The following is a 25,069-nucleotide window of genomic DNA, read 5'->3' as shown; positions in this document are numbered from 1 at the left end:
AACAGGCATATGATGGTCTGTAATGGTTCACTCCACTCTGGTTCCTGGGATAAGGGAAGATAACACTTAACAATAACACTTCAGCATAAGACAATGAAGGGCTGGGGTCAGATTTAACATTAAGATCCACTTCCAAGTCTTTATGACCCTATTTACTATAAATGAGAACCCATAAAACCTCCTACCTTTCACTGTCAGTACAGAAGTCACCTAAGCACTACTGCAGTCCCCAGCCCAACAAAATGGTAAATCAGGATAATTCCACTCTGGTGTCACTATTCCCCATAATGGCCCAGTGCCTGGAGGACAGGGGAGTGCAGGGACACCTCTCTGTTCAGAGCTGCTCACACAGAGCTGTGCCTAGGCAGCAGTCACACACCCTGAAGGTCTTGGTTGTGCCACCAGGATACTGCCCTAGAGGTCAACACCTCACTGCATGGCTGCAGCACCAAGGGATGGCAATGTTTTTCTCTTACCTGAGTTGAATCCATCCAAGCATCCATCCAACACCAGGTTTTCTCTGCTTCAAGAACGTCCTTTCTGTTTGGAAAGTCATTTACACTGCATAAGCACACACTCCTCTGGAGCCCTCAAGCAATAAAAGAGGTAAAGAACACACTGGTAAAAAAATGTGCAAATCTAAGTCCCTGGCTCAGCTTCTCCCCACTTTTTTACAGTGAGAGTTGAAAGCCTGTGATGCAGCCTGGGTCTGTTCCAGAGCTTGTGATGTCTACTCAAGGGAAAAGCACAAAGAGGGACAGAGCCCTTCCCATACCTTCTGGTTCCCATCCCGTCAGATGCTGAGCACTCCCAACCCTTCCTAAAGCTCAGAGAGAGAACTCAGCTGGCTTTCAGTAATAGCTGAAAGTACATTGACCCCTTTCCAGAGTAACAAATGCCTTTCACCCCTTTTTCAGTGTATAAAAACATATTACTCATGTAGTCACACCCTCTGCCAGGCTAAAATCAACTCAGTCATGTGTAGTCCATACTGTACAAGCAGTAACAATACCAAACAGTAAGGCTGTACAATGGTAAGAGCAAGATTATTTATTATATACTGAAGAAGAGAAAAAGAAAAAAAAAAAAAGAAAAAAAAATTTTCATCAACTATTCCCTCATGGGGGTCAGAACAATGTAAAGAAAATAAGGACAAATGTACAAAACCAACCTGACAGGAAGGCTCTAGATGAAACACATTCAAAGCACTTGCAAATGATGTTGCTGGACAGATGCAGAAGGAAATAAAATCAAGTAATATTTCCCCTGAAAAACACAGACTGGAAAACTGATCTTTTAAAAACCTATAGTCTTGCCTTTATCTGTAGATGCTTCTGATATAAAAACCAAACAAACAAACAAAAAAAACCCCAAACAACAGAGTTTTAACTTCGATACGCTTTTAAAGGAGAGTACCAAAAGTTTTACTTTACTGTTTTACCACACTTAATGGAAAGTGGATTTTATTTTCACTTCCAACTTTATGCAGGTAGCAAAGAAGCCAGCCCAACTCAAAACAGTTGGATCTAAGCCACGAACTTTGAAGAAATCAGATCCATATTTCTCTCATTTTCAGTTAATCCTTTGGCAAATATGCCCTTTGTTTTTCCATAATCAGCAGCAGATGTCCATCTCATCCAGGGCATCTTGTATATACTGTAGTAAAATTTAAAACAAACAAAAAGAAACAAAACAAAACAAAAACCAAACAAAAAAACCCACCAAAACCAAACAACACAAAACAAAAAACACATTTGCAGGAAAACATAAACAGTATGAAATTCCTGAAAGGTTTCAAGACTTGCTCCTAACTCAACTAAAGTCAACGTGCTTCAAACTCCTTTAGCTGGAGCAGGACCAAATCCTTACAGAAACAGACACATATTCCTCAAAAAGCAAAACCTTAAGAACATTGCAACCCAAATATAGGAGGAAAAAACATAATATACTTAGCTAGGCTATTTCATTCACTCCTTACTGGGGCAAGGTTCCCATTGGTTACAGAGAGAGTATTAAGTAACATAGCAAAAGGATATCATGCATTAGTAAGATAAAATATGAATCTGTGCTCATGGCAATAGCTTTCTCTTCTAATGCCCCATAATGGGCATCTGGAAAAGGAAGAAAGACAAGAAGCTCTGCAGAAAAATCTGCGTTCTGCTATGCTGATGACCATCCTAACCAACTCCACAGAGGTTTCAAGATTTTCTTTTGATGTATGTGAAGAAAGCAAAAAGTCAAAAATAGACCAATGGTAGGCAAGATCATAACACATTTACTCATTAGTGCAGAATGCAAAATAACAACTAATGCTTAGTACAAACAAAATAGTATCACTTTCATACTCCTCACAAATACAAGAATTCCATATAGTTTACTTCCTTGCCATTAAAGAGATGCTTAAATGTAGTAATGCACTTCATGTGTCTCTAAAAATATCATCCTTATTTACAAAAGGAACCACTGGAGGAAAAAAAAGTTTAAAACAAATTAGAAATGGACGTTCAGGAGCAAGCTGCAAGGAAATGCTTTTTTTACGTTTGGCATGAAAAGAAACAAGATCCACTTTTAGGTTGTTTTTTTGTTGTTGTTGTTGTTTTGGGATGAGGGGGTTTTTGTTTGTTTCTTGGTTTGTTTGTTTGTTTTTGCATCAAGTGAAATGAAACAACACATATGGTGGAGGGAAAACATTTTCACAAGCACAATAAATACCTGTTCTGATTGAAAAGCAAAGTGCGATGTTGAGTTTTCTATTTAAACAAAAACAATCTACATAATAATGCCTTAAATATTAAGAAATCAATTAGTGGTCAGCACAGTAAAATAAATATGAATACATGATTTATACTTTGATTCTAGCAGCAAAGGTCATTAAACTACTGGCCAGTGTGAAAGCTTCACAGAAGTCCTGTTTCTTGGGTTTGGTACTTTAACATGAACAAAAAAGATTCAATGGGTCTGGAAAATGGTACCTGTACAGTATTCCCTCCAGCCCATCCATGTCAAACAGGGTTTGGTCAGGACATGCTTTCAGTGTTTTGAATACTGATCTGGAGAACAGCTTTCACCCAAAAACTAAAATCAGGACCCACCCAATTTCTCATGTTGACAAGTATGAGTTTGGATTGGCATGAACCCTAACATTAGGGAGGCAGCATGTTTTCTCTTTGCAGTCAATAATTTCCTATGCTGGAGGGAGAGTGGGAAAATCACAAATGGTTAAGCAATGCTGGCAAGAGAGAGGCAAGCTTTGGTCAATTGCAGGGAAGGGCCACAACAGAGCATTGGGGCAAAATGAGTCTCAGCTTCTCCCAGCAGGAAACATCTTCCTTCTCATGTAGGAAACCAGTTCTACTTGTCACTTGAGACCCACTGCTTTATATCTGCTATATAACCCACCACTTTGAAACTCTCAGGATGATGACATTCACATGTTCCTCTCTGTTCAGGGAAGGCTCAAGGGATTCTTCAAAACCAGACTTGGCCTCATGCAAAAAGGAGCCTGCAGGAACAGTCCCTTGCACCTCCCTCACCCTCTCTCCTGAACACACGAGCCACTGGTGTGCTGTGGCACCTTGGCACTGGCTTTCACCAGGAGGTAACAGCACATGAGTAACAAACCCAGCTTTGGCACCTCCAGCAGCCACTGGAAATGCCAAATGAGGAGCAGATTGCTGGGCTGGAAGCAGGAGCAGCAACCAAAGCAAAGTGGTAAACAGCTCATTTCTGGGATACGTGAAAGCAGACAAAAATGCCTTTTTGGTTCTAGCATTAAGCTAGATAACACCAGTATCTACAGGTCTTACTTTTAAAAAGTGTTGGTTTTCTGCTACTAATTGCAGCCTGTAGGAAATGCCATGCTTTGATTTACATTACAGCAAGAGGGATGCTTAACCATAATGCAGGGATCACTCTGGTGAAACACACTATGGTAAGGCTCATCCAGCTCCCTCTCTGCCTGCACAGTGGTGTCAGACCAGCAGAACAAAAGACAGAACAGTAAGAGAAAACCAGAGCCCTTCTTTGACTGCCAAAGATGAGTGGAAATAAATGGCTGATGAAATTTTTGCAAGGGAAATGTTCTTCAAGGCCACACAGGGTGAGCCAAGGGTAGGAAAGCACAGAAGAAACAGACTTATGGGCTTTCCAAACTGCTCTGCAACCTGGGCACCTCTCCTCCTACCTTCTAAAGTGCTCCAGTGCACAAACCCTGTTTAACTGGGCTTTGCACAAAGGAGGGGAGGGAACTGTATTCAAGAGGATGTGCATTGCTCTGCCTGTCTCTGCAGGGCAAGGATCAGAACAGAGTGAATAGTGGGTTGCTTTCAATTACTGTGCAACAGCTCACCTTGCCTGGATTTAGGAAGGCTGCATTAAGGTTGCATGGGTACCTGATGCTCAGGTAGTTTTAGATAATACCAGGCTTCTGAGGAGCAGCCAAGTGCAACAAACCTTTTTCAGGTGGACTAGAAAGATGATGAAAAACTACCTGGATTTTTTTGTTAGTTCATTCATTTTTTAAGGCAAGCAGAAAATCCTTCTAGAATGCAAGAAGCAGGATCAGAATGAAAAAAAAAAAAAAAAAAAAAAAAAAAAAAAAAAAAAAAAAGAGGGTGGAGGAGCTACCTTCAGCTTTATGCACCAGGTAAGATTTAACCCTGGTGAAACGCTACTGGAACAAATGGAGCTGCATCTAATTCACCCAACTGCCTAAAGAGTAGTGGCAGACAAGCCAGGATGCTGCCTTGACTCCCCCTCTGAACCTGCCACTGAAGCCAATGAAGCTCTCCCAGCACACAGCTGTAGCAGCTCAATGGTGAATCAGGTCCAAAAAAAGGTTACCTACACACTGCATTTGCCACTGAGGCAAACAGTTCAGAAACACTGTCAACTGGATTCCAGTCACAGCTCCTTGCATCTACCCAAATGAGCAGAAAAAATAAATTGTCAGCCCTGTTCCTTCCTGCTTTTGCTAAGGAAAATGAAACCAGGCACACACCCTTTGGGTTTGTCTACACTTACCAAGTTGCTTAACAAGTTTCACGAATACTTCTTCATGGTGAAAAAGCTGTTACTAAAACAATCATCACCCCTGACATTTACATCCTACTTAATTTTTGATGGCCCCTAAAACAGTGAAGTTCACACCAAGGAATGGCATTAAAACCCATTCTGAGATGGGAAAAGAAAGAGGAGAGGAAAATTAATCTAGTCCAAAGGAGCATTTCACCTCCCTCTATAACTCATTGGGTTTTGTCCTGGAAATGGAACCAAGACATTCAGACATCTGAGCCTCAAGGTCCAGGCAGCCCTGCTCTCCCAGACCAATAGAGCTGCAGGTCAGAGACCAACATTTGCTCTCTTCCACATTAGTATGCAAAAATTACAGCTGACAGCTCCTTCCAACATATTGTCAACCCTACCCAGTCTAAGGCAGAATCAGAGCAGAGCCCATCTCATTTGAGCAGGTTTGCTTTTTGATTCACTTCATTAAGCCACTGAGATGAGCCACACTCATGAGTACACTCATTAAGGTGCCCAGCCAACACTGAGAATCTTTCATCATTGTTAACTGGTACAAGAGACTATTTCTGGGTGTGGTTAATCAGCCAATATCCAATGTCAGATCTTCAGAACAAAATCTGCATCATGGAGGATGTGGGTAAGAGGCATGACCCTCCAAGGAGGGGAGGTATACACAGCCTTTCTACAGGGATGTGGAAAGAACATACTCTGGGCCATAGTGGAGAGGCCAAAGCAGCGATTTGTGGACAAGTAGACCACCAAATTCACACATTCAAGGGCCCCATTCTTGCCCCTTCTTTACAAGCTGCCCAGAGATTCAGTCTGCTGTAGGGAGGTATTCTGGAGCACTGCTCTGTGGTGTGCGAAGAGGGGAGTGTGCTTTGCACATGATCCACTCGTGTGGTAGAACCACAGAAGTTCCCAACACTTCTTGGGCTTTGCATAATTCATGCAGAAGGCTGGGGGCAAGACTTTCAGCCCTCCCTCCCCGCCACTCAATACAACGAAGAGCCTTGGATAATTAGCAAACAAACATCAAAAACACTTCATGTCCCGCACGGCATCATCCTGCCAACTATGACAGAAAAAAAATCTAACCATACCATTAAGTTTGCAGGTGTTACATGTAGAGCTCGAGAGCATACTCCTATCAAATGGAGCACAAAGCAGGGCATGTGGCAAACAGCAGGCAAGAGACAAGCTGCTCTATTTGCAAACTACTACCGAGGGTGGGGCGTCATTGTACATAGCCCAGGTTCTCCATCTCGTTCCTATAGCGCTGTTCCGACACTTTGCTTTTGTGCTGTTTGCTTTCCAAGTGCTGTCTGAATTCCATCTCCTCGCTGGCCCCGGCGTTGCACATGGAGCAGTAGAACTGCCCACTGGGGGTGACACACATGGCCAGATCCCGAGGAATCCTCTGGCGCGAGCGGGGATTGAAGTAGGGACCTGGGGAGACAAGAGAAAAACTTCCTTTGCCTACGAGAAAGCAAAGCTAGAGGCAGCTCTGTGGGGATTTCTAAATCCAATGGATTTTATAAAAAGCAGCCAAATATTAGCTTCTTGAACTGATTGGAGTCCAGACCTTATTTTCACCCATGACTTCTCCACTGAAATCCAGGGATGTAGCACATAGTGGAGCAGTACCTGCTGGTATTTTCTAAAGCAGGAGAGTGGGCTTAGTGCCCCAGTTTTATTAATGGAGAGCTGAAAATTAGGAGTCTAACTGTTTTAAGTGATGAGTCAAGTTGGCTTTTTTCCCCTTTAACCCTCCCATTCCATAATTAGAACAGTCTTTTGATTAGAATAAGATGCCTCAGCTTAGATTTGTCACAAAAATGTATTTAATAGAACTTTAAAAGGTTCATCTTTTCCACATGACAATTAAACAAAGCTTCACCAGGGATCAGGTTTCAGCTAACATGTGCTCATAACACAATTTAAAAAAAAAAGAAAAGAAATACTGAGATGGACACTATTAAAAAAAAAAAAAAAGACTTTAAATCATGGTAAAGAGGCAAAGTTAGTATCTAACACCTAAGGAAGGACTCTACTCTAGGAACAGATGGTCATAGAGGGAGGCTAACACACTCTCTCATTGTGGCTACGGGAGTGCAAGTACAGGTTGATGTGCTACAGTAGGAGTCAAAGCATCTGGCCACTTGCCAAGAAAATAAAGCAGGAAAATAATCACCACTTAGAGCAGCTTTAGAGACAGGCAGATGGTAAATTAAGTTACAAACTGAGAAACCAAACTAACAAGCAGGCTGACAAAACAAAGCGAGTTTAGCAGCTGGGAAGAAAAACATACAGACACAAATAATCATCAGAGCTAGAACCAGGCCCTTTCACAACCCATCTCTGCTAAAACAGACCTCAGAAACAGAAGAAAACCAAATCTGTTTATTATTCATTATTATGTCAACTATAGAACAGATGCAAGCTCCCAGTTACCTGTGTTGTTCTGAACTGTATACATATTTCTTCTGTTCTGCATCATTTTGTATTCATTCCCTTCTTTTCTTGCCCTCCGTTTGCCCACTTCTGATGTGTCCCTGAAGAGTAAGCAAATATGAACAGCTGCAATTCAGAGTTTTCTGAGAAAAAGACTGCCAGAGACACTGCCACATGCTTTCAGCCTGAGCATGGAGTTGAACAATACCTACGAGAATGAGTTGTTCTGTGCTTCAGCAAGACGCAGCCGTTTGGCATGATTTTTCCCCTGGTAGTGAGCCTGTGCCACAGCTGGAGAGCTGAAGGAGGCATCACAAAGCTTGCAGTAATCATTCTCTGTGGCCAAGATCACCCGCCCACCTGGTTTACTGGATCCCATCTAGCAGGAAAAGGAGAGAGAGCATGTGAAACACAGGAAGGTCAAATCGTCGAAATATTTGAAGCACAAGGACTGAGACCATTTTCGTCAGGCAAAAAGAGAGCTGGAATTGGAGCACATGGATTAGGACACTCTGAAGTGCTTCCCAAACTGTTCTTATAAGAACTTCACTGCAAATTCCTTGAGATCTAGGCAAATCCCTGGCCTCAGATGGTGAAGAAAGTGATCTGAACAAACACCTTGTACCTCTGCAATACCTACACAAGCTTGTTTACTTCACAGCAATGATTTAGCTCCTCTACTCCTGACTGCCACAAGCTGAAGAACAGTGACTTTCATACTGAGGAAGCCTCACTGAAAGGCTAATCTATCCACAGTACCCATTCTCTCTACACAGCTCCCTGACTGCTTCAAGAGATTTTTAAAAAAATGGTATCAGAGCTACCAACCCCCTGGTCCTTACCCTCTAGGTAGGAGGACGCATGGATCAAGATTTCAGAGGGAGGATCCAGCCTCACATGAGCAGTTCCTGCCATATAAATGATACTTTGCCTGTTAGGCCAGACCACACAGTGACTGGGGCAGCAATCATGTCTCCTCACTGCATATCATCCAGAAAAAAAATCACTTTGAAAACAGTGTAGCAGCAGTGATTCATACAGCCATGTCACTGCAGCACATGCCAAGTCCAGTTTCCTTCACATCTCTTGATCCTCTTCAAGCTTACAGACACAAACAGTTCTGACTTCTGCACTACAACATGAATCCTCACAAGGCCCCAGAGTGGTCTTTATATTGCCATGGGCCATTTTCTCCATTAAAAAAATAATGCTTTAGATATCCTAGCAGATACAGCACCCATGTCCCACTACCTAGGAGTGGACTCCATATCCCTTCTATGCAGCTTTGTGAGCCACAAAGTCATTTTACATGGGATTGAGTCTCCCTCTTCTGGCTCCAACAGCAGGTATAGCAGTCTGCCTCTGGTGGCAAATGCTCTTTGCTTTTGTACAGAAAACAGAGGCTTATGCTTTTTGGAAGTGACAGGCACAAGTTTGATCCCTGCAGACATGTGGTACCCTGCACAGTCACATGCACAGGGTTAGCTGTTAAGCCCCTTGACAATCAGAAGTGATGAACTCTAGAAAAAGAAAGTAAGTATCACCTCTTTTGCCTCTAACATGCCTGAGACAAGTCTTAATCTGGATCACTGAGGGAGTCATTAATTCATGCAAGACACAGGAGTGAGCACTGCAAAAGGTGAAACAAGAGGAATTAGGTAACAGCCCTGGGCAATGGGTGTAGGAGCACCTGAACACTTTTTCCATGTAGACTTCACTCACACAATGGAAGGCTGATTGTGCAGGATGAATGCCACACCCTCGTGTCCAAATCCAGCTCCAACAATGCTGTTTTATACCTACCCTGAAACAACTATTATCAGTAGCACATCAGACTTACCTAGGAATCAAAGTATTTGACATACAGAAATAGAACATTTCAAGTCCAATATTCTGCTGCGAGGGCAGATCAATATCTGCACCTTCAAAGGAGAGCAATCAGCTCACAACAGCCATTTGCACCATCCTGTGCCATCACAAGGAAAATTCTTTCCCAACTCTTGAAGTAATCTTCAAAGCATGAGATCTAGTTATCCTTACTGGGGGTTAGGTGACAAGTAAGCAGCATGATCTCAGTCACCTTCCCATGCTTACCTGAGCTGGAAGGGAAACAACCTGAGGTGGGGCAGGCTCAACCGCATTACTCATCCTGGCAGGGGCCGGACAGCTATTGGCAGCATAGTAATTCCGGAGTTTCTTACTGTGGTTTTTACCCTGGAAAGAGAACCCAGATTAATCACTGTCCTAGTGAGAGTATCTTACACTGAAAAGTAAAGGATACAGAGAAAATGAGAAAGTAGCCATGAGGATGGCACCTCAGGTGAAGGAACTGTCACTCAGAAAATCACAGCTCTGAGCTCAGGATGCTGCATCACCTTTTCTCCAAAATCTCTGGCACAATTTGGTCTCATTTTCAACTGATTTTCTCAGATCAGTAAGATTACAATCAGTACATCAATATGTTTCCATTCCACTTAAAACCTGTACTTTGTATTTTATTCAGGAAACCTTAGCTATTTTGCATAGTTGCTTAAATAATCCTGAATACACAGTTCTTCATGAGATTGCAAACATGATTTAAGACATTAAATTGAATCTAAAAAACTCTATTTCATATTTTATGTTCTCTTGGAAAACCTATACTATAGGAAACCTATACTATACTCTGTCACCAGGCAGAGTGACACTAGAGTATGTATATGCATTGTGGATATAGAGTTAAGCATATGAATAAATGCAAGTTATGTACTATAAAGACACTTCTGTCCCCTCATGGCAGAAACACTACAGAAATCAGATGCTGAAGTGTAACACTAATTCAACCTACCCCTTCACTGGCAGGATATCACTTTTTCAGGGCCAAGAGTAAATCTGAGAACTGGGTCTGGTGTCCTGAGGATATGAACAACACCCTTTTGCATTCACTGGTGGAGAAGGTCACTATCTCCACACCTCACACAAATACAGCACCAGGCAGAGAGGGTACAAATAAAATGGGGTAATGTAAGACTATGACATATTCAGTCCCTCAGAAGAGCAGCATATGCAAGTAGTTCCTGAATATTTCAGACAAGTCAGCCAGATCAACTTCAACAAAACTCATTTGGTTTGAGTCGACACCACAGATGAGAGCATTTGCATAAATGGCCCAGATCAGTACTGTGCATAATCTCAGAAAGACAGTGCTAAGCACAGGGCAGCAGCCTCTCTTTCTTATGGCATAGCAGGATGCAGTCAAAAACATCTGTCCAGGCCTTACAAACTCAAAACTGTGGACTGAGAAGTTCAATTTTATTGGAAGAGTGGAGAGGTGAAAAACAGGCCACATGAAACAAAGGAAAAACCACAACTGTCTGCTTTTCCACCCATGCCTTCTTGGTACAACTTCTCTGTCCCAGTGGACAAGGATTTTGCAAAATGCTCCAATGATGACACCTTTACTGCCAGCACTGCAGCATGGCAGGACAACCAGCAAATTCAAGCAGGGTAAAGATAGGCCTAGAGAGTCTTTTCAGTCCATTAGGTGATGCAGAGGTAGCTCCAGATGAGCTAACTTAAATGCTGCTACCAGTGTGCAGCCACCTCAACACAGCACTCAAAACCCCCTTGAGAAGCTAAATTAGTCCTTCTGCATCAGCCCACACCGAGCTCTGTGCTCACACAGCAACACAGGTACATCTACACAAGCTGCAGCCCTGAAAGGTGTGACTCCTGCTGCTCTCCTTACCTGGTAATGAGCCTGGGCTTGTTGTGCTGAATTCAGAGTGACATTGCAAAGCTTACAGCACAGAGGCTTACATAGTTCCTCCAGCATAGGGTCCTGCTCCACCACCTTTGCAAGCTCTTCTTCTTGTGTGTGATGAAAAGAAGGCCCCAGTCCGAGAGATTTTGGTGGGGACAGTGGTGAGCTGGCTCTTGGCCTTGTAGCCACTGACATAGGAAGAGATGAAGGCTTCTCAGGATGAGGAAGAAGTCCTGCTTGCTGTAGAAGAATCATTGGACAAGAAGACTGTGGGCATGCTACTTCTGAATGATGGTCTTCAGATCTAGACCAGAGAGACACAAATGCTGGAATCAGAAGCACAAACAGGAACACCAACAATCCAGGTAAACAACTCCTGTAACTTCAATGCCTCTACTTTATACCTTTTCCCAGTGCCAAGCAGGATAAAGTCAAGTTTATAACTCTTTATCTCACAGGTACAGCAGCATCCTGGAAAAGCAGATCCAGGTTAAAATACATGTGTATAAGAACCAGAATGAAGTCTGAAATATAGTTGTTAGTACCCCACAGCACCTCCTGGACAGGTGAACATTACTAACCACCCATAGTACCTGACCAGCACACACACCCCACTGCTCCATGACTGCAGAAGATGTGACCAACACGTACACAGCCCATCAGCTGTGTTAGTGGGTGTGGGAGGGATACAACCATTAACTACATCCTCTTTTGGCAGCCCGAGGACAAACTCACACCCCAAGGCCTAAACAACTATTAACAATATAGCAGTGCCACTGGTGACTTTAAAAAAAAATTAAATATTTCAATGCAGATTTTTATACAGGTAGATATAAAATCTACACACATGCATGCACCCCTCAAATACTGACAGAGACCCTCCTGAGGAAAGCCAGTCTACTTTCTCAAGAAACTCAAGAAAAGCAGAGAGTGGGAATCAACTTGAGCACACCTTGTACACAGTCAGATCCCAAGAGCTCTTTTCCAGAGTGTTTTTGGATGACCTTGAGCTATTTCTCAAGCTTCCCTTACTAGCTACAACCTTTGCAACATTTAAAGCAGTATCTTCTGCAAAAGGGAGAGCTTGTTCCATATTAACCTTTATTTAATTATTTCTCAGTCGATTCAAGACTTAGAACTAACCCTACTTTTCCAGCAAGGGGTTCTGAGAGGCTTATTTAATTAAAGTTTATAAATCACATCTAAAGCCTGGATGAACATTCCTAGAATAATGCAGAGCAGTGATATTATGACTCAAAGCACAGCTACTTTTGTTAATGTCTTATTAGCTTCTTATCATAACAAATCCTCCTCACTGCTACACTTGGGCAGAGGGAAGCATTATCTTGGCTTTTGCAGATCAACTCCAGCCAGGACTATATTGGTAGCAACCATGTTGCTGCTGTGGGTTTTGTTCATTTATTCAAGCAAATAGTGAGCCACATCTACAATTTAAAATAACACATTTGGAAAACTACAATAAATTAAATGCCATCTTGGAACTTTGTTCCTGAGTGGCTTTTGAAGATACAATTTGACTTCAAAGTCATTTAGGAACCTGGAGAAGCAGACAGCATTTATCTGGGATAACTTCTGGCATTTTCAATCTGCTAAAATTAGCAGGACATAAATACCCTGCTACATTCAAACCCTGTAAAATCCCAGTTGATGCCTGTAGTTTTAGGTACTGTATTAGCTTTGAAAATCTGGCACCAGAGAGGTCTCTGCTCTATTATGAAAAATAAAACATAATATAAAATAATAATAATTAAAAAAATATATCAGTGGAACTAAAGCACTCAAATGACAAAATTCTGAAACATTTCTATCTAAAAACAGATTTCCAAATAATAGAAGAATGGAGGCAATTAAATTCTTATTGGTAACTAAAGGAAAAGAAATGGGAGGGAGAAAAAAAAAAAAAGTATTTATTGTTTGAGGACAAACTTTTAAGACAGTAACAGAGTTTCCAGGAGTTTTTATGTTTTTTGATAGCAGCCCACCATCAAGGCTCTGAGAAATTCCAGGATAGCTATACCTAACATGACCATAAAAACAAAATCAAAACCACCACCATGAAAATTAACTGAAACAAGATAAAATGGAGTCCACCCCAAAGAAGGAAGATGGGATGCAGGAATGGAGTAGTGCAAGTCATCCATCAGCAGTGTAAATGCTTTAGTGATTCCTAACTTCTCTCCAACACACAGCATATGCTTTCCTGGTTAAACAGAGCTATGGAAAAAAGATGTTATCTTTAGTTTCCTCAACTTGTACTTCAAAGGCAGTCTGACTACTGTAGGCTACTAATGGAAAAAGTTCATAGTCACGATGGTTAAATGTATTATACTGCAGGCTGTCAAGGTAGTTTAGAACAACTACGCAGGCAGGTAAGCATGCAATCCAATTTCAAAGTTTTATTACACCACTACAATGGGCCTCTTACCTTACAATGGGAGTAAATTATACCTAAATGCTTCACAGAGCAACAGAGATCTACAGTAAATGACAATTGAGATCCACCTGCTTAATTTTGCATGAGTATTTGCTGCCTTGAGTCTTCCATATGCAAGTGTCCCACATGACATGGGATTTGTCATATACAAAATAGGACACAGTTCTTAACAGTTCTGCGTCTACAGGGGCAGGGGGAAAAGTATAATGCTTAGAAAATCTGTAATCGTGATATTATTTACAGTTTCTTAAAGTAAAAATTAATCTGAGGATATAGTTAAGGCTGCATGGGCAATTTTAAAATTAGACTTTCTTGGCCTGGCATATACAACTCTGATTGTCTTTTAAAGGTCATGTTTCATCATTGAAATTGCTAACATTTTGTTTATTTCTTATAGATATTATTAAAAGTAAAAAAGTAAAACAGCAGAAAGAAGCGCTCAAATTCCACTTGTTTTCATGTCCTTTTAACCCTCCACTACTGGTTGCTACAGATAACCCATTCAGAGAAGGCAACAGGACATCTTTGACTCCTCCTCTCCCTTCACATTGGAAGCTGCAAAATCTTTACAAAACAGCAAAGGAATGAGAAACCTCCAACACCAAGGGCAGCTGAGGCAGGGTAAGAACCTGCAGCTTTCCAGGGTGAGCTTCAAATCTTTCAGGTTGGGACATCCCAAGGGCAGCATTGAAGGAGAAGACCCAGTCTCCATGTCCTGAGTACCACACAGGTACTGAGTGGCACAGGTAACAGGGAGCAACCTCCCCAGCTGCCAACAGCACACTTCTGGGAAAAGAACTGGTATGGCCTCACACCAAAGCCCTGTTTGATGTACACAATGTTACTTTCCTTACCCATCAATGTGAGCCATAACAAGCCATCTACATGCCATGTATTCCCAGCAGAATTAATTTTTAAAACTCACTTGAGGCAACTAATAACAATGAAAGAGACCTAAACAATTAACAAGTCCTGGGTTTGAAGTGGTTTGGGTTTTTTTCCCCCTAACAGGAAGCACGTTTCTTCTCAAGTCCACTTGCATCTCAAAACACTGACATCACTTAACCTAACTTAGCCAGAAAGTTTACCCTTGTCTATAGACTAAGCCTACAGAACTTCATCCTGAACAGCAGCGTCATTTTATAATGCTGCAGGGATTTAAGACATCAAAAGAAACACGCATTGTACAAAATTTTACCTTACATACAAGGCCCACTAACCCTCTGATGATGAGGATACAGTCAGTAACCCAGAAACAGAGGACATTTATCACCTCTTACACCAAAGAGCTACCAGAAACCACGGTGTAAACCCTGACATCCTGGCAGACATTTCTACCAAGTTGCCTGCCTTGCGGTGCTGATCATGGAGTCTGATGAAAAAAATAAACACAATTTTAAAGCCCTCATATTGACTACGTCGGAACAACGGCAACCTGAGCAAGAACTCAACAGAGCAGCACATCATTTCGGAGATGCAGGCACAAAAGCAGAGGCGGACACAGACATCCGAGCCCGGCACCAACATTACGAGCCCCCAAACCCCTCTGCCGAGCCCATGCCCGCAGCCCATGCCCGCAGCCCCCGCCCGCAGCCCGCCCAGCACCTACCGAGCGGCGGCCCCGGCCCCCCCGGCTGCTCCCCCCTCACCACCGCTGCCCGAGGCCGCAGGAGGGCCGGGCCAAGCCGAACCGAACCGAACCGGCACACAGCTGCAGGAAGTGACCGCAGAGCCGCGGGGCGGAGCCGCCGGCTCCAGGCTGGGCGGGCCCACGGGAGTCCGAGGCTTCGGGCCCCGCTCGTTCCTCCGTGCCCCTCTCCGAGGCCTTTTAAATAAGAAGCGTGCACGACGGAAGTTAAAATGGGAGGGTCACATCACCAAAAATGCATTCATGGTACATTTAAAGAAATAAAAAAACAACAACAAAAAACAAAACCATCGCAAACAGAAACAAACAAACAAAAAGAAACCACACACACACAAAAAAAAAAAATCACAAAAAACCCCAGGAAAACAACAACAAAAGAAATACCCGAGGGACAATAAAAAGTCTCGCCCATAATAAAACTGTGAGATGCAAACCAAACCACTGTTTTTAGTTGTCTTTATTGTGCTACTCCAAGCTCTTCAGACCTTCACAGAACCCACTGCCTTGCTTTCATAGCTTGCAAATCTGAAGGCAGCAAATCAGCTACTCACTAGATCATTCTCTGTTCTTTTTCTTGTGCTTTTCATAATCTGTACAAGATAACTTGTCTACAGATTATCCCGTTCACCCAGCTGAAGCTAGATGGGTTCCTCTCCGTGTTACCTAGCACTGGCATGTGACCCTCTCACACTGCTGGAAACCCAGTTTTGTTCCCCAATCCCAAATGTGTTTCCCACAGAAAGACACTCGTTGAAACACACTTTTTGGCATTACGGCCTTAAATGGGGTTGACAAATTGCTCCACGTATTAGAAACTGCTCAGTCAAATCCTGAGCTTTGCACAGGGTTATCCTACCTCTTTTTGGTCTGTCAATTTCTGTTTTGGACAGCAGAAACTGCAACTAACCTTAATTCTTATTTATAACCAGTCAGCGAGTTAATTTTCCTCCATCCCACGATAGATGGCAGCACAGGCCTCACCCTTGCAGCTGGGCCACCCTGTTTCAAAGCATAAAGACTTTCTGTTTATTTTCTCCCATCTTGCTGGAACAGCAAAATGCTGAAGAGTTGCTACAAGGTGGAACCATCACCGGCAGAGGTTCCTCCCAATACCTGAAGGGGCTACAGAAAGCTGACATGATGAGGGGCAATGGTTTTAGGATGAAAGAAAGGAGATTTTGATATTGGGAAGAAATTCTTTGCTGTGGGGATGGTGAGATGCTGGCACAGGTTGCCCAGAGGATGTTCCTCCCTGGAAGTGCTCAAGGCCAGGTTGGATGAGACTGTGAGCAACCTGGTCTAGCAGAAGGTGTCCCTGCCCATGACAGAAGGGGTGGAACTATGGGATCTTTCATGTCCTTTCAGACCCAAGCCATTCTATGATTCTAAGACTTTATGGTAGCTATCAGCCAACCCACCTGGAAATCTATTAGCTAGCCCCACTCATTCTTACTAATTTTTGTGAGATCTTAAAAAAACCAATTTTGATTTATCAGATGGATACCCCTAGAGGCTGCAGGGAATCACAAACTGTGGGGATTTGTAGCAGAAGCAGTAAGCAGGCAGTTTACTGCCAGGTATGTTCACATAAATCACTGCTGCTGCTTGAGTCAGGCAAAGAGGAACCAAATGAGGCTTAATAAATGTGGGAGTAGCACCAGGATGAGGGGCAACAGGCACAAACTTTAAGTTCCACATGAACGTGAGGAAAAAAATCTTTACTTTGAGGGTGACACAGCATTGAAACAGGCTGCCCAGAGAGGCTGTAGAGCCTCCTTCTCTGGAGAGACTCAAAATCTGCCTGGACACCATCCTGTGCAACCTGCTATAGATGAACCTGCTTTAGCAGGGGGTTGTAGTAGATGATCTAGAGGGTTCCCTTCCAAGCCCTGCCATTCCATGGTTCTGTGTGACTCTGTATTGCTGGGCTACGTTTTGCTTTGCCCTGTGAGGCTGGTGCCTTCATTCACACTTTGGCTCCAAAACTTGCTTATGCCATCACTCCTGGTGAGATGATAAATATCCCTTGAAAAACAGAGTGATTAACAAAGATACCTGACTGATTAATCACCCAACCCAGGTTATCCCTGTTACCTCCCTCCTGTCATCACCTCAGCAGGATCCTCACTTGTTGCATCTTGTTGGCTCTCACCAAGCTAAGCCTGCCCAGCACTCTCACTGCAAACCCCCAAAACCCAAAACACCAGGGAATACATTTCAAATGTTATTGAATAACAGAATCACAAAATCGTTTTGGCTGACTTTTAAGATCAAGTCCAACTGTTAACCCAGCACTGCCAAGTCCACCGCTAAACCATGCCCTTCAGCACCACCTCTACACATCTTTTAGGTATCTCCAGGGGTGGTGACTCAACCACTTTGCTGAGCAGCCTGCTTCAGGGCCTAACAACAACTTCTGGTTAAGAAAATTTTCATAATATCCAATCTAAACCTCCCTTGGCACAACTTGAGGCCATCTCGTCTTATCGCTTGTGACTTGGGAGAAGAGCCCAACACCCCTGTCGCTACACCCTCACGTAGCCATAGAAACCGGTGGTTCCCCTCAGACCCCCTTTTCTCCAGGCTACACACACCCATTCGTCACCCTTTAGGTCTCTAATTTCCAGCCGCTCTTTTTCGAACAAAACACCAGATTCGCGTATAAGCTACTTCACCCCAACGGCAGATAAAGTTTTAAAGAGAACTTGAGGTGTTACTGGAGATCCAGCGAGGCCTGGGGACGGAACCGGGGGACAGGACCGTGCTGGACTCGGTCACTCCCGCCCTACTGCGCGGGGCCTGCAGCCTGAGGGCGGGCGCACCGCCGCCTTTCCATCAGGTTATGACAAGGAACGGGACAGAAAACTCGCCTCCAGTCAGGTCAACTCCCGGGCCGCGGTGCTGTGATCCTGCGGTACCGGCAGCTCCGGCCACGGGGAAGGCGGAGGTCCCAGCGCTGCTGAGGGACACGCAGGCCTCGCCGCCGCCGCGCTAGGTGGCAGCAGGAGAGCGCACAGGGAGCGGACCGCGACCGGCACCGGGACCGGAGCTGCCGCCTCACCGCGCGGTGGCGTCCGGTCCCGTCAGGCCGTGCCGCCCGTCACCGCCTTCCCCCTCCGCTTCCGGCGGGCGGTGCCATCCCCATCCGGGGTCAGGGCCCCGCTCCCTTCCTGTTATTGCCCGTGCGGGCGGCGGCTCTCAGGGAGCGGTGCGGGGGCTGCCGGCGCCGCTTCCGCTAGCGCCCGCGGGGACGGTCACCCGCCCAGCAGCTTCGCGGTGATTGCGGGGCGGGTCGAGAGGGTTACGACTGCTGCGGGGCGCGGTCCGGCCCGGCCCAGCCCGTCGGGGCGGTGGCTGCGGGCCGGCGGGGAGGCCGTAGCTGTGAGGTGAGTGTGGCGGGGGTCGGTGCAGAGCGGCCCTCCGGGCAGCGCTCTCTGGAACGTCCTGCGGGAAGGGTCGGGGGTTTCCCGGCGGTTTTTTCCCTGTGGTGGACGGGGTGGGGTGGGTGAGGGTTTCTGTGGATCTCCGGCAGCCCGAGGGAAAAGAACGACCCGGGAGTGGCCGGGAAGAGGGGGGTCGGGGTGCGGCTGCGCTCTCATGGATGGGGAGGAGGAGGGGGCTTCCCGCGGCTGGGAGGGCTCCGACGAGTTCGTCCGCCAAATCTTGCGGGGTTTTTTCTGGAATCTCCCCTCGTAAGGACGTGAGTGTGTTTCCCCCTGTCCCTGGAGGGGAGGCGTGTTTTAGAGATGAGTTTGAGCAGCTCTTGTGGGGGATCGGGTGCGGGGTGTGTGCGGGAGGGGTGGCCCGCAGCCTCCTGCTCCCGCCTGCGGTAACACTGTCACATCCCTTGTAACAGCCCCTTCATTATGTCACCCTGTCTAGAGATCAGGGTTTTTTATTGATGTTTAATACGAAACCGCTGTTTGTTCACAGTGTTTGTGTATTTTCGAATAGACCGAATGTTAACAAACCTTGAGCAAGCTGATGCAAACTGCGTGTTTGTTTCTCTTTGGGCGTTTTGTTGATGTTTGCAGTAGTCTTGCAGTTACTGATCTACCACACCTGTTACTTCTGGTGTTACTAATGTAACGTTGTAAACTTTTTTTTTTCCTTTGTAACTAAACTTTTCTCTTTGTAACTCTTTTCTTGTTGACTTTAAAAACGTGGTTGAACCGCGGTTCCTTTATAAACAGTGAGTGTTCAGAACAAGCACGAAGAAAGTACAGGTTTTAAAGTAGACAGTATGGGCTGTAAAGCTTTGCTGGAGTCTGAAGTTATGAGTATTCTCCAGTAAATTTGCAAAGTTGTAAACTGGATTCTGAATCTGGGCTTTGTAGTACTTAATAGAAGTATTTCTGGATGCTGATCTGTTAGTTACTTGCACACTCACATCCTAGCTTTGAGCTATAGCATCACATTAAAGTCAGAAACTTTCCCATCATGGTCTGAATCATCCTTGAATTTCTTCCACCTCACAATTACTTTAGAGAGATGTTTTGATACTTGTTGCTTTATTGGCTTCGATGCTGTAATTCTACAATGCAGTGTAACAATCAAAGTCCACCTCTTGTTGTGCATAAACATCATTAGGAATATTCTAGTGCTCAGGATGATGGGCTTTAATGTTTTGTCTACTACAGGGGATTTGTCTAGGGAAATTGTTCTGAAGTGAAGCCCCATATGAATTTGAAGTTTCATGATGAATAACATTATTCTCAAAAAAAAATTACATTGGCAGGTTTTTCCAGAGTGTCTGGTTATTTGGAAGCAAAGTCTAGCCAGTCATCATGTAGACAAACCATGTGCCAACCAAGTTCATAGTGTTTAGAGGAACTGATGAAACCATGCAGTTCCTTATGTAACCCGTGAGATATTCTACTTTTTCATTAAGGTAATAAATACTTCAGCCTCAGAGCTGCTGATAGAGTTTGGCTGGAGTAGGTGCCCTGCATTTCACAGGTGTTGATGCCATTCTTAGCAGCCTGGACACTTCTTTTCATGCTTCAGGGCACACTAAGCCTGGCATACAAATCCACAACCAAGGTGTTTGTAGTTGTTTGGCTTCTTCAAATTGTCATTCTGCATTAATGGGAAATTTGTTTTATTTCTTGTTGCCATTTACTTGCATGCATGGTGAAACTGAGAGGGTTGAGTTTTTTCTGGAGTATTCTTTGGTAAAGGTGGTATAGCTGTTTACAAAGCAATTGTGCTTTATTGGAAGCTGTAAAGTAGTTCAGGGCTGAACTTACTGTTTCTCTGAAGACTGGGCTATTCCTGCTTTCTGGAAACAAATGGGGGGTAGTTCCAACATAACTCACTTCTTAGAAGTTGATGGTAGCTTTAGAATAGGAGTTTATATAGGTTTTAGTGCTTCATACTCTCTCACAAGACCAAGTAGATCATAAGAGGTTTCCAGTTATTGCAAGAAAATAACAACTTTAGAAGTTGTTATTGGGTAAAGAATGGACTTCCAGATTACAGGTATTCCTCATATCCAGGTGTGTAGTGTGCTTTTTCTAAGGCCTTGGTCCTGTGTAAGGTGATTTTGAAGAACTTTGATCATCATAGAATCAATATAACTTTAATTTCTTTCCAAGTTAAAGCTATCTGTAAATGGCTGGACAACAAGCCTAAGGCTGACATTTAGTCTGCAAAAACTGCTTGCTTAAAAATTGTGCACATAAAATGTCAATTATGGAGTTTTGTAGACTCCTAATGCAGACTCTCTGGGTAACAGGAATACTCAAATATCTGAGTACCTTGCTAATACCGGTCACTTTCAAATAGAAAACTGTTTTTACTGGTCTTCTTGCCTGGTTTTGGGGAAAGGAAATTGGAATCTTGATACATTAATTCTAAACCATACAAGAAATACAAACATCTCATAGATGGATATTGTATGGGTTTCTTTGCCTTGTTGAGTACATTAATCAAGGTTACTAAAGCTCGTAGCTAATAGGACACTTGGAAAGTATTGCATTTGGGCAAGGGGAAGCTAAGTTGTTTTTTTGATTTTGATATTGATGAGGAAACTGTTTATAAATGGAGCAGGAGTAAGACTGCAAAGCTAGTCTTTTCAATGCTGTCTGTCTTAAAATACCATTATGAAAGTAACTTTTGTCTCATTATTTACTCTTTTGTAATTTTAAAATGTGAAATCTAGTAAATCTCCCCATTCATGAAAATCTGGCATACGTGCCTTTTCCCTCTTCATGACTGAGCTAGAGAGGGAGCATTAGGGAAAGTGTTTGTACTTTTCACTGAAGAAACAGACTTGTGGCTCACAGTGAAAGGTAAGGTGTAGGGCTTATTGTGGTATTTCCCAGCTTTTTATGCATTGTATTCCATATTTGTAGGAGTTTTGTCTTATCCTTTTATAAAGGCAGACATCCAGCTGCTCCAAATGATGCTGCCTGTAGTTATGGCTAGAGGAGGCCACAAAAATATTTAGACTAAAACTGGATGGGAATTTTCTTCTGACCTTTAGGTTGGATGTGTTATGGCAAAGAATTCTTTTACAAGTTTCTCTGTGTAGTATCTTAATCCAAGTTTGGGCAGAGGAGAGATAAAATAGATTAGTTTCTTTTGATATTTATTTGGTCGCCAAACATATCTGAATTGTTTTGAGTACAGGGCTAGTCCAGATAACCTCCAGAGGTTCTTTTCAACTGAATTTATTATGTAAATGTATTTCTCAATGGTTAATGAAGTGCTAAATGAACCAGAAATAACGCTCAGAAGCATTAAATGGGTTTTCTCTGCAGCACTGCTTTAGTATTTACTTTAGATACAAAACAGACAAGCAAGAAAACCCAGCACTGAAAAGCCCAACTGGGGATTAAAGGGTATTAAAGAGCAAAATGCAAAGAATTTTGTTACCTCTGTGAATCTGACAGGGAGAGACTGGTATAGCTTTTGCCTCTCTGGCATGTTGCTAACTTGCAGCAGTAGAAGTAAACGATTGCTTCTGCAGTTTAGTTTAAGAATAGCTGGGTCAAACCTGGAGCCTTAGGGTTCATTGAGCTTTCCTGTCATGCCTCATGTCTTTTTACCCATAGGAGGTTAGATATACCTTGAAGAGATGGCTGTTGGGTTTTGTCTACCCATTAAAAACATTGCCTTGAATTAACTTCTCTTCATGGATCTTATGTAGGAAAACTTTGGCAGCTTTGCTTACAGCTTCTGATTAAAGAAATGCTTGCAAATGTAGCTTTTGAGGATGATGAACCACAAAGCACGTTTATTGAATACAGGGGATTCATTGAATTGACAAAGATTTACTGTAAAGTTCCCTGAAATTTGAAGACAGCTGAGTCACCGCGTTGGCTGTACATTATGACCCTCTTCCAAGGCAAAGAAATGTAGAGAAACATCCCTTGGGTGTTTTCTCTCAAAATCCAAGCAGAAAAGGAAGAAAATTGGAAGGTTGCCTCCTAGATTGTACAACACATCAAAAAACTTACCTGTCACTGAGACTTAACTGGTTTTGTTATTCCAGTACTAATTAGTCAGTCTTTTGCCAATACTTAAAACAGCAATTCATGGTGATGAATTACTCTTGCCCAATGTGTTCCAAGGCTGGTCCTGATTTTTAACTCTTGCTACTACTTCCAGAAGCATGGATTTTCTGCTGAGATTGAATTTATTGTCTTGGAGAAGTGTCATGATCTATTAGCTCTTTAGGTGTGGTTTCTTCCAGAGGACACTAATCTGAGAAAAAAAAATTACTCCTTGTTGCAACTTTATTCCTTCTAGCTATTAGTTAAAAGAAACTAGTTCTTGAAGATTCTCAAAATTCAAGAAACCTTGAATGCTACTGAAAATAAAATAGTGAAAACTCAGCATTTCTTCTGAGACTAATCAACCGTGGAAATACCTGTGATCTGAATCTAGCAGAACAAAATTATTTGTACCTTGGGACTTGGACATCCGAAACACTAGAAAAGTGATGAGATCAATCTCTGCAAAGATGTAGGCAAACTAAACACTGGACACTTGAAAATGCAAGCACCAAAAAGTAAGAATGAGCCAAGACTGGTTTACTAAGCAAGTCAGAGTAGAGATTTATTTTTTTCTTTCTCAAACTCAATGAATATGCATTGTGTGATGAGATGTTATTATCCAACTTTGGTGCTTGTGCCTTTAATTTACTTTTCATGAAGACTGGAAAAAATTAACCTAACTACAGGTTAAAAGAGTAAAGTTAATAGTGATAACATGAGGAGGAATTTCTAGACAGATCTAGCTTCCTTTGGGAAAAGTGAAGTAAAAACTTCCATTCCAAATAATACTATAAATATGCTTGTTGTGATTATTAAGATACTTAGATATAAAACACTTTACTTTTTTCTTTATTTTTGTATTTATGTTCCCAGCTCTTAACAGAGTAATCAGCAAATGTTGTGGCTGGAAAAAAAAGTGGAAATGACACTAATAAAACTGAAAATTGCTCTCTGAAAATTTTTCTGGATGTTGAACAACCAGTTCCACTTAGCAATTTATCAAGGCAATCTCCACTGGTAGGAGGAAAGTGATTACTATATTTTATCATCTTGCAGTTTAATGCCATCACCACTGAAATCTCCTTCAATTTTGATGTTAGGTACTGTAGAAGAGCACTTACCACCACCACCATCCCCCCCTCCCAAAAAATAAAAAATACCCCTAGTGTCTATGTGAAAGAGCTAATTTTTAAGCAATATCCGATAACTCGAATAGTCTTGATTATTTTGTATTAGGGTTGTGTTCAAATAGTGTGCCTGTGAGTGCCAGTTTTACTCTAGGAAATTTGGTAAAAAGAGAGATTTATAATTATATTTGTGTTTTGGTGTGAAATAGTAACGTGAAATTGAAATGCTGTCATTTGATGTGATAACCAGTTATGTGAAGTTTGAGAATCAGTCATCAAATAAAAGAGAGCACTTAAAGTTGTTTTTAACATTTTAATTGAGAAGTTTAATTGAAAAGTTTAACTTTTTTTCTGATGTTTAACTATTTATCAGGTTGTGGTTAGTAAAATTCTAATAGTTTGTCTTCCTCTTCAATCTGCTCTGAAATGGAGGATAAAGCACTGAAGTTATCACTGCTCAGCAGCACTCCCTTCATCTTAGATACCTCCAGCTGGGAATGTTTTGACACATAGGGGAAGATGGCATAACTACCACCAGGTGATAAAGGATGAAAATGGAAGCCAATGAGCAAAAAAATCAGTGGAGTTGATACATGAAGGATAGCAAAGCCTATTCCTGACTGTGAAAACTCTTCTTAAATGTGTGTCAAATTACTTTGCAATCTAACTCTTCCACTCTTCTTTCATCTCCTCTTTTCCAAGCCCTTTATTGTACATCACTGCGTAGGATAATATCACAAGTAACTGCAAGGTGATATGAGAAGTGTAACCATAGTTACAGCTTCAGATTTCTTGCTGTCCTCTATGTGAGCAGGTTACTAATTTAAAGAAAAGAAAAACAAACCAAAACAAAAGATGGTTTGCAGTATAGTCAGCCTTCACTGATTGGTGGTTTTATAGGTTGAAATTAAATCCAAAACACTTAGGCTTTTGGGGTCTCCTGTTCCATCTCAGGGTTAAACTTCACTAGGCTGAAAATTCCTTTCAGTTGTCTTGAATATACACACCTATAAAAACATTAACAAAATGTTTCCAAAGAACCGTGTATTAAAAATACTTCCTTGTTTGTGCAGATGGATGAAGTTCCCTTAATAGCAGTGACTTGACTGCCAGTAT

At 42.7% G+C, this 25,069-nt stretch overlaps 2 protein-coding genes across 4 annotated transcripts in view; one reads left to right on the top strand and one right to left on the bottom strand.

Moving 5' to 3' along the window:
* Positions 1 to 1,035: 1,035 nt before the first annotated feature.
* Positions 1,036 to 18,311, bottom strand: ZMAT3 (zinc finger matrin-type 3). 2 transcript variants are annotated; one of them, XM_071752622.1, is made up of 6 exons: positions 18,191 to 18,311; positions 11,207 to 11,525; positions 9,574 to 9,693; positions 7,692 to 7,858; positions 7,480 to 7,580; positions 1,036 to 6,474 (listed from the first exon to the last, which is right to left on the bottom strand). In XM_071752622.1, the coding sequence occupies exons 2-6, from the start codon at positions 11,474 to 11,476 to the stop codon at positions 6,263 to 6,265; spliced, it is 870 nt and encodes a 289-aa protein (XP_071608723.1). In that variant the 5' UTR covers positions 11,477 to 11,525; positions 18,191 to 18,311; the 3' UTR covers positions 1,036 to 6,262. The 2 variants fall into 2 exon arrangements, with proteins under 2 accessions (XP_071608723.1, XP_071608721.1); XM_071752620.1 differs by lacking the exon at positions 18,191 to 18,311 and adding an exon at positions 15,282 to 15,451.
* Positions 18,312 to 18,474: 163 nt separating this feature from the next.
* PIK3CA (phosphatidylinositol-4,5-bisphosphate 3-kinase catalytic subunit alpha) overlaps positions 18,475 to 25,069 on the top strand; it is a 38,181-nt gene continuing 31,586 nt past the window's right edge. Inside the window, exon 1 of one of the 2 annotated variants that reach the window (XM_071752608.1) lies at positions 18,475 to 18,710. The gene's annotated coding sequence lies outside the window, so the exon portion shown is untranslated. The remainder of the gene's footprint in view (positions 18,711 to 25,069) is intronic. The other variant, XM_071752609.1, reaches the window with a different exon arrangement.

Source organism: Heliangelus exortis, chromosome 9, assembly GCF_036169615.1.
Source record: "Heliangelus exortis chromosome 9, bHelExo1.hap1, whole genome shotgun sequence".
Classification (NCBI taxonomy): domain Eukaryota; kingdom Metazoa; phylum Chordata; class Aves; order Apodiformes; family Trochilidae; genus Heliangelus; species Heliangelus exortis.
The sequence above is the reverse complement of the archived record's forward strand: the minus strand, read 5'-3'. Positions and strand labels throughout refer to the sequence as shown.

Bases quoted from the DNA above. Each gene is read 5' to 3' on its own strand.
- ZMAT3 (XM_071752622.1), bottom strand. From the start codon at position 11,476: ATGATTCTTCTACAGCAAGCAGGACTTCTTCCTCATCCTGAGAAGCCT. The intron at 9,694-11,206 runs GTAAGGAGAGCA...TTCTCTTTCCAG, and splicing joins AAGCCCAGGCTCATTACCAG to GGTAAAAACCACAGTAAGAA. The intron at 6,475-7,479 runs GTAACTGGGAGC...TTGTCTCCCCAG, and splicing joins TACAGTTCAGAACAACACAG to GTCCCTACTTCAATCCCCGC.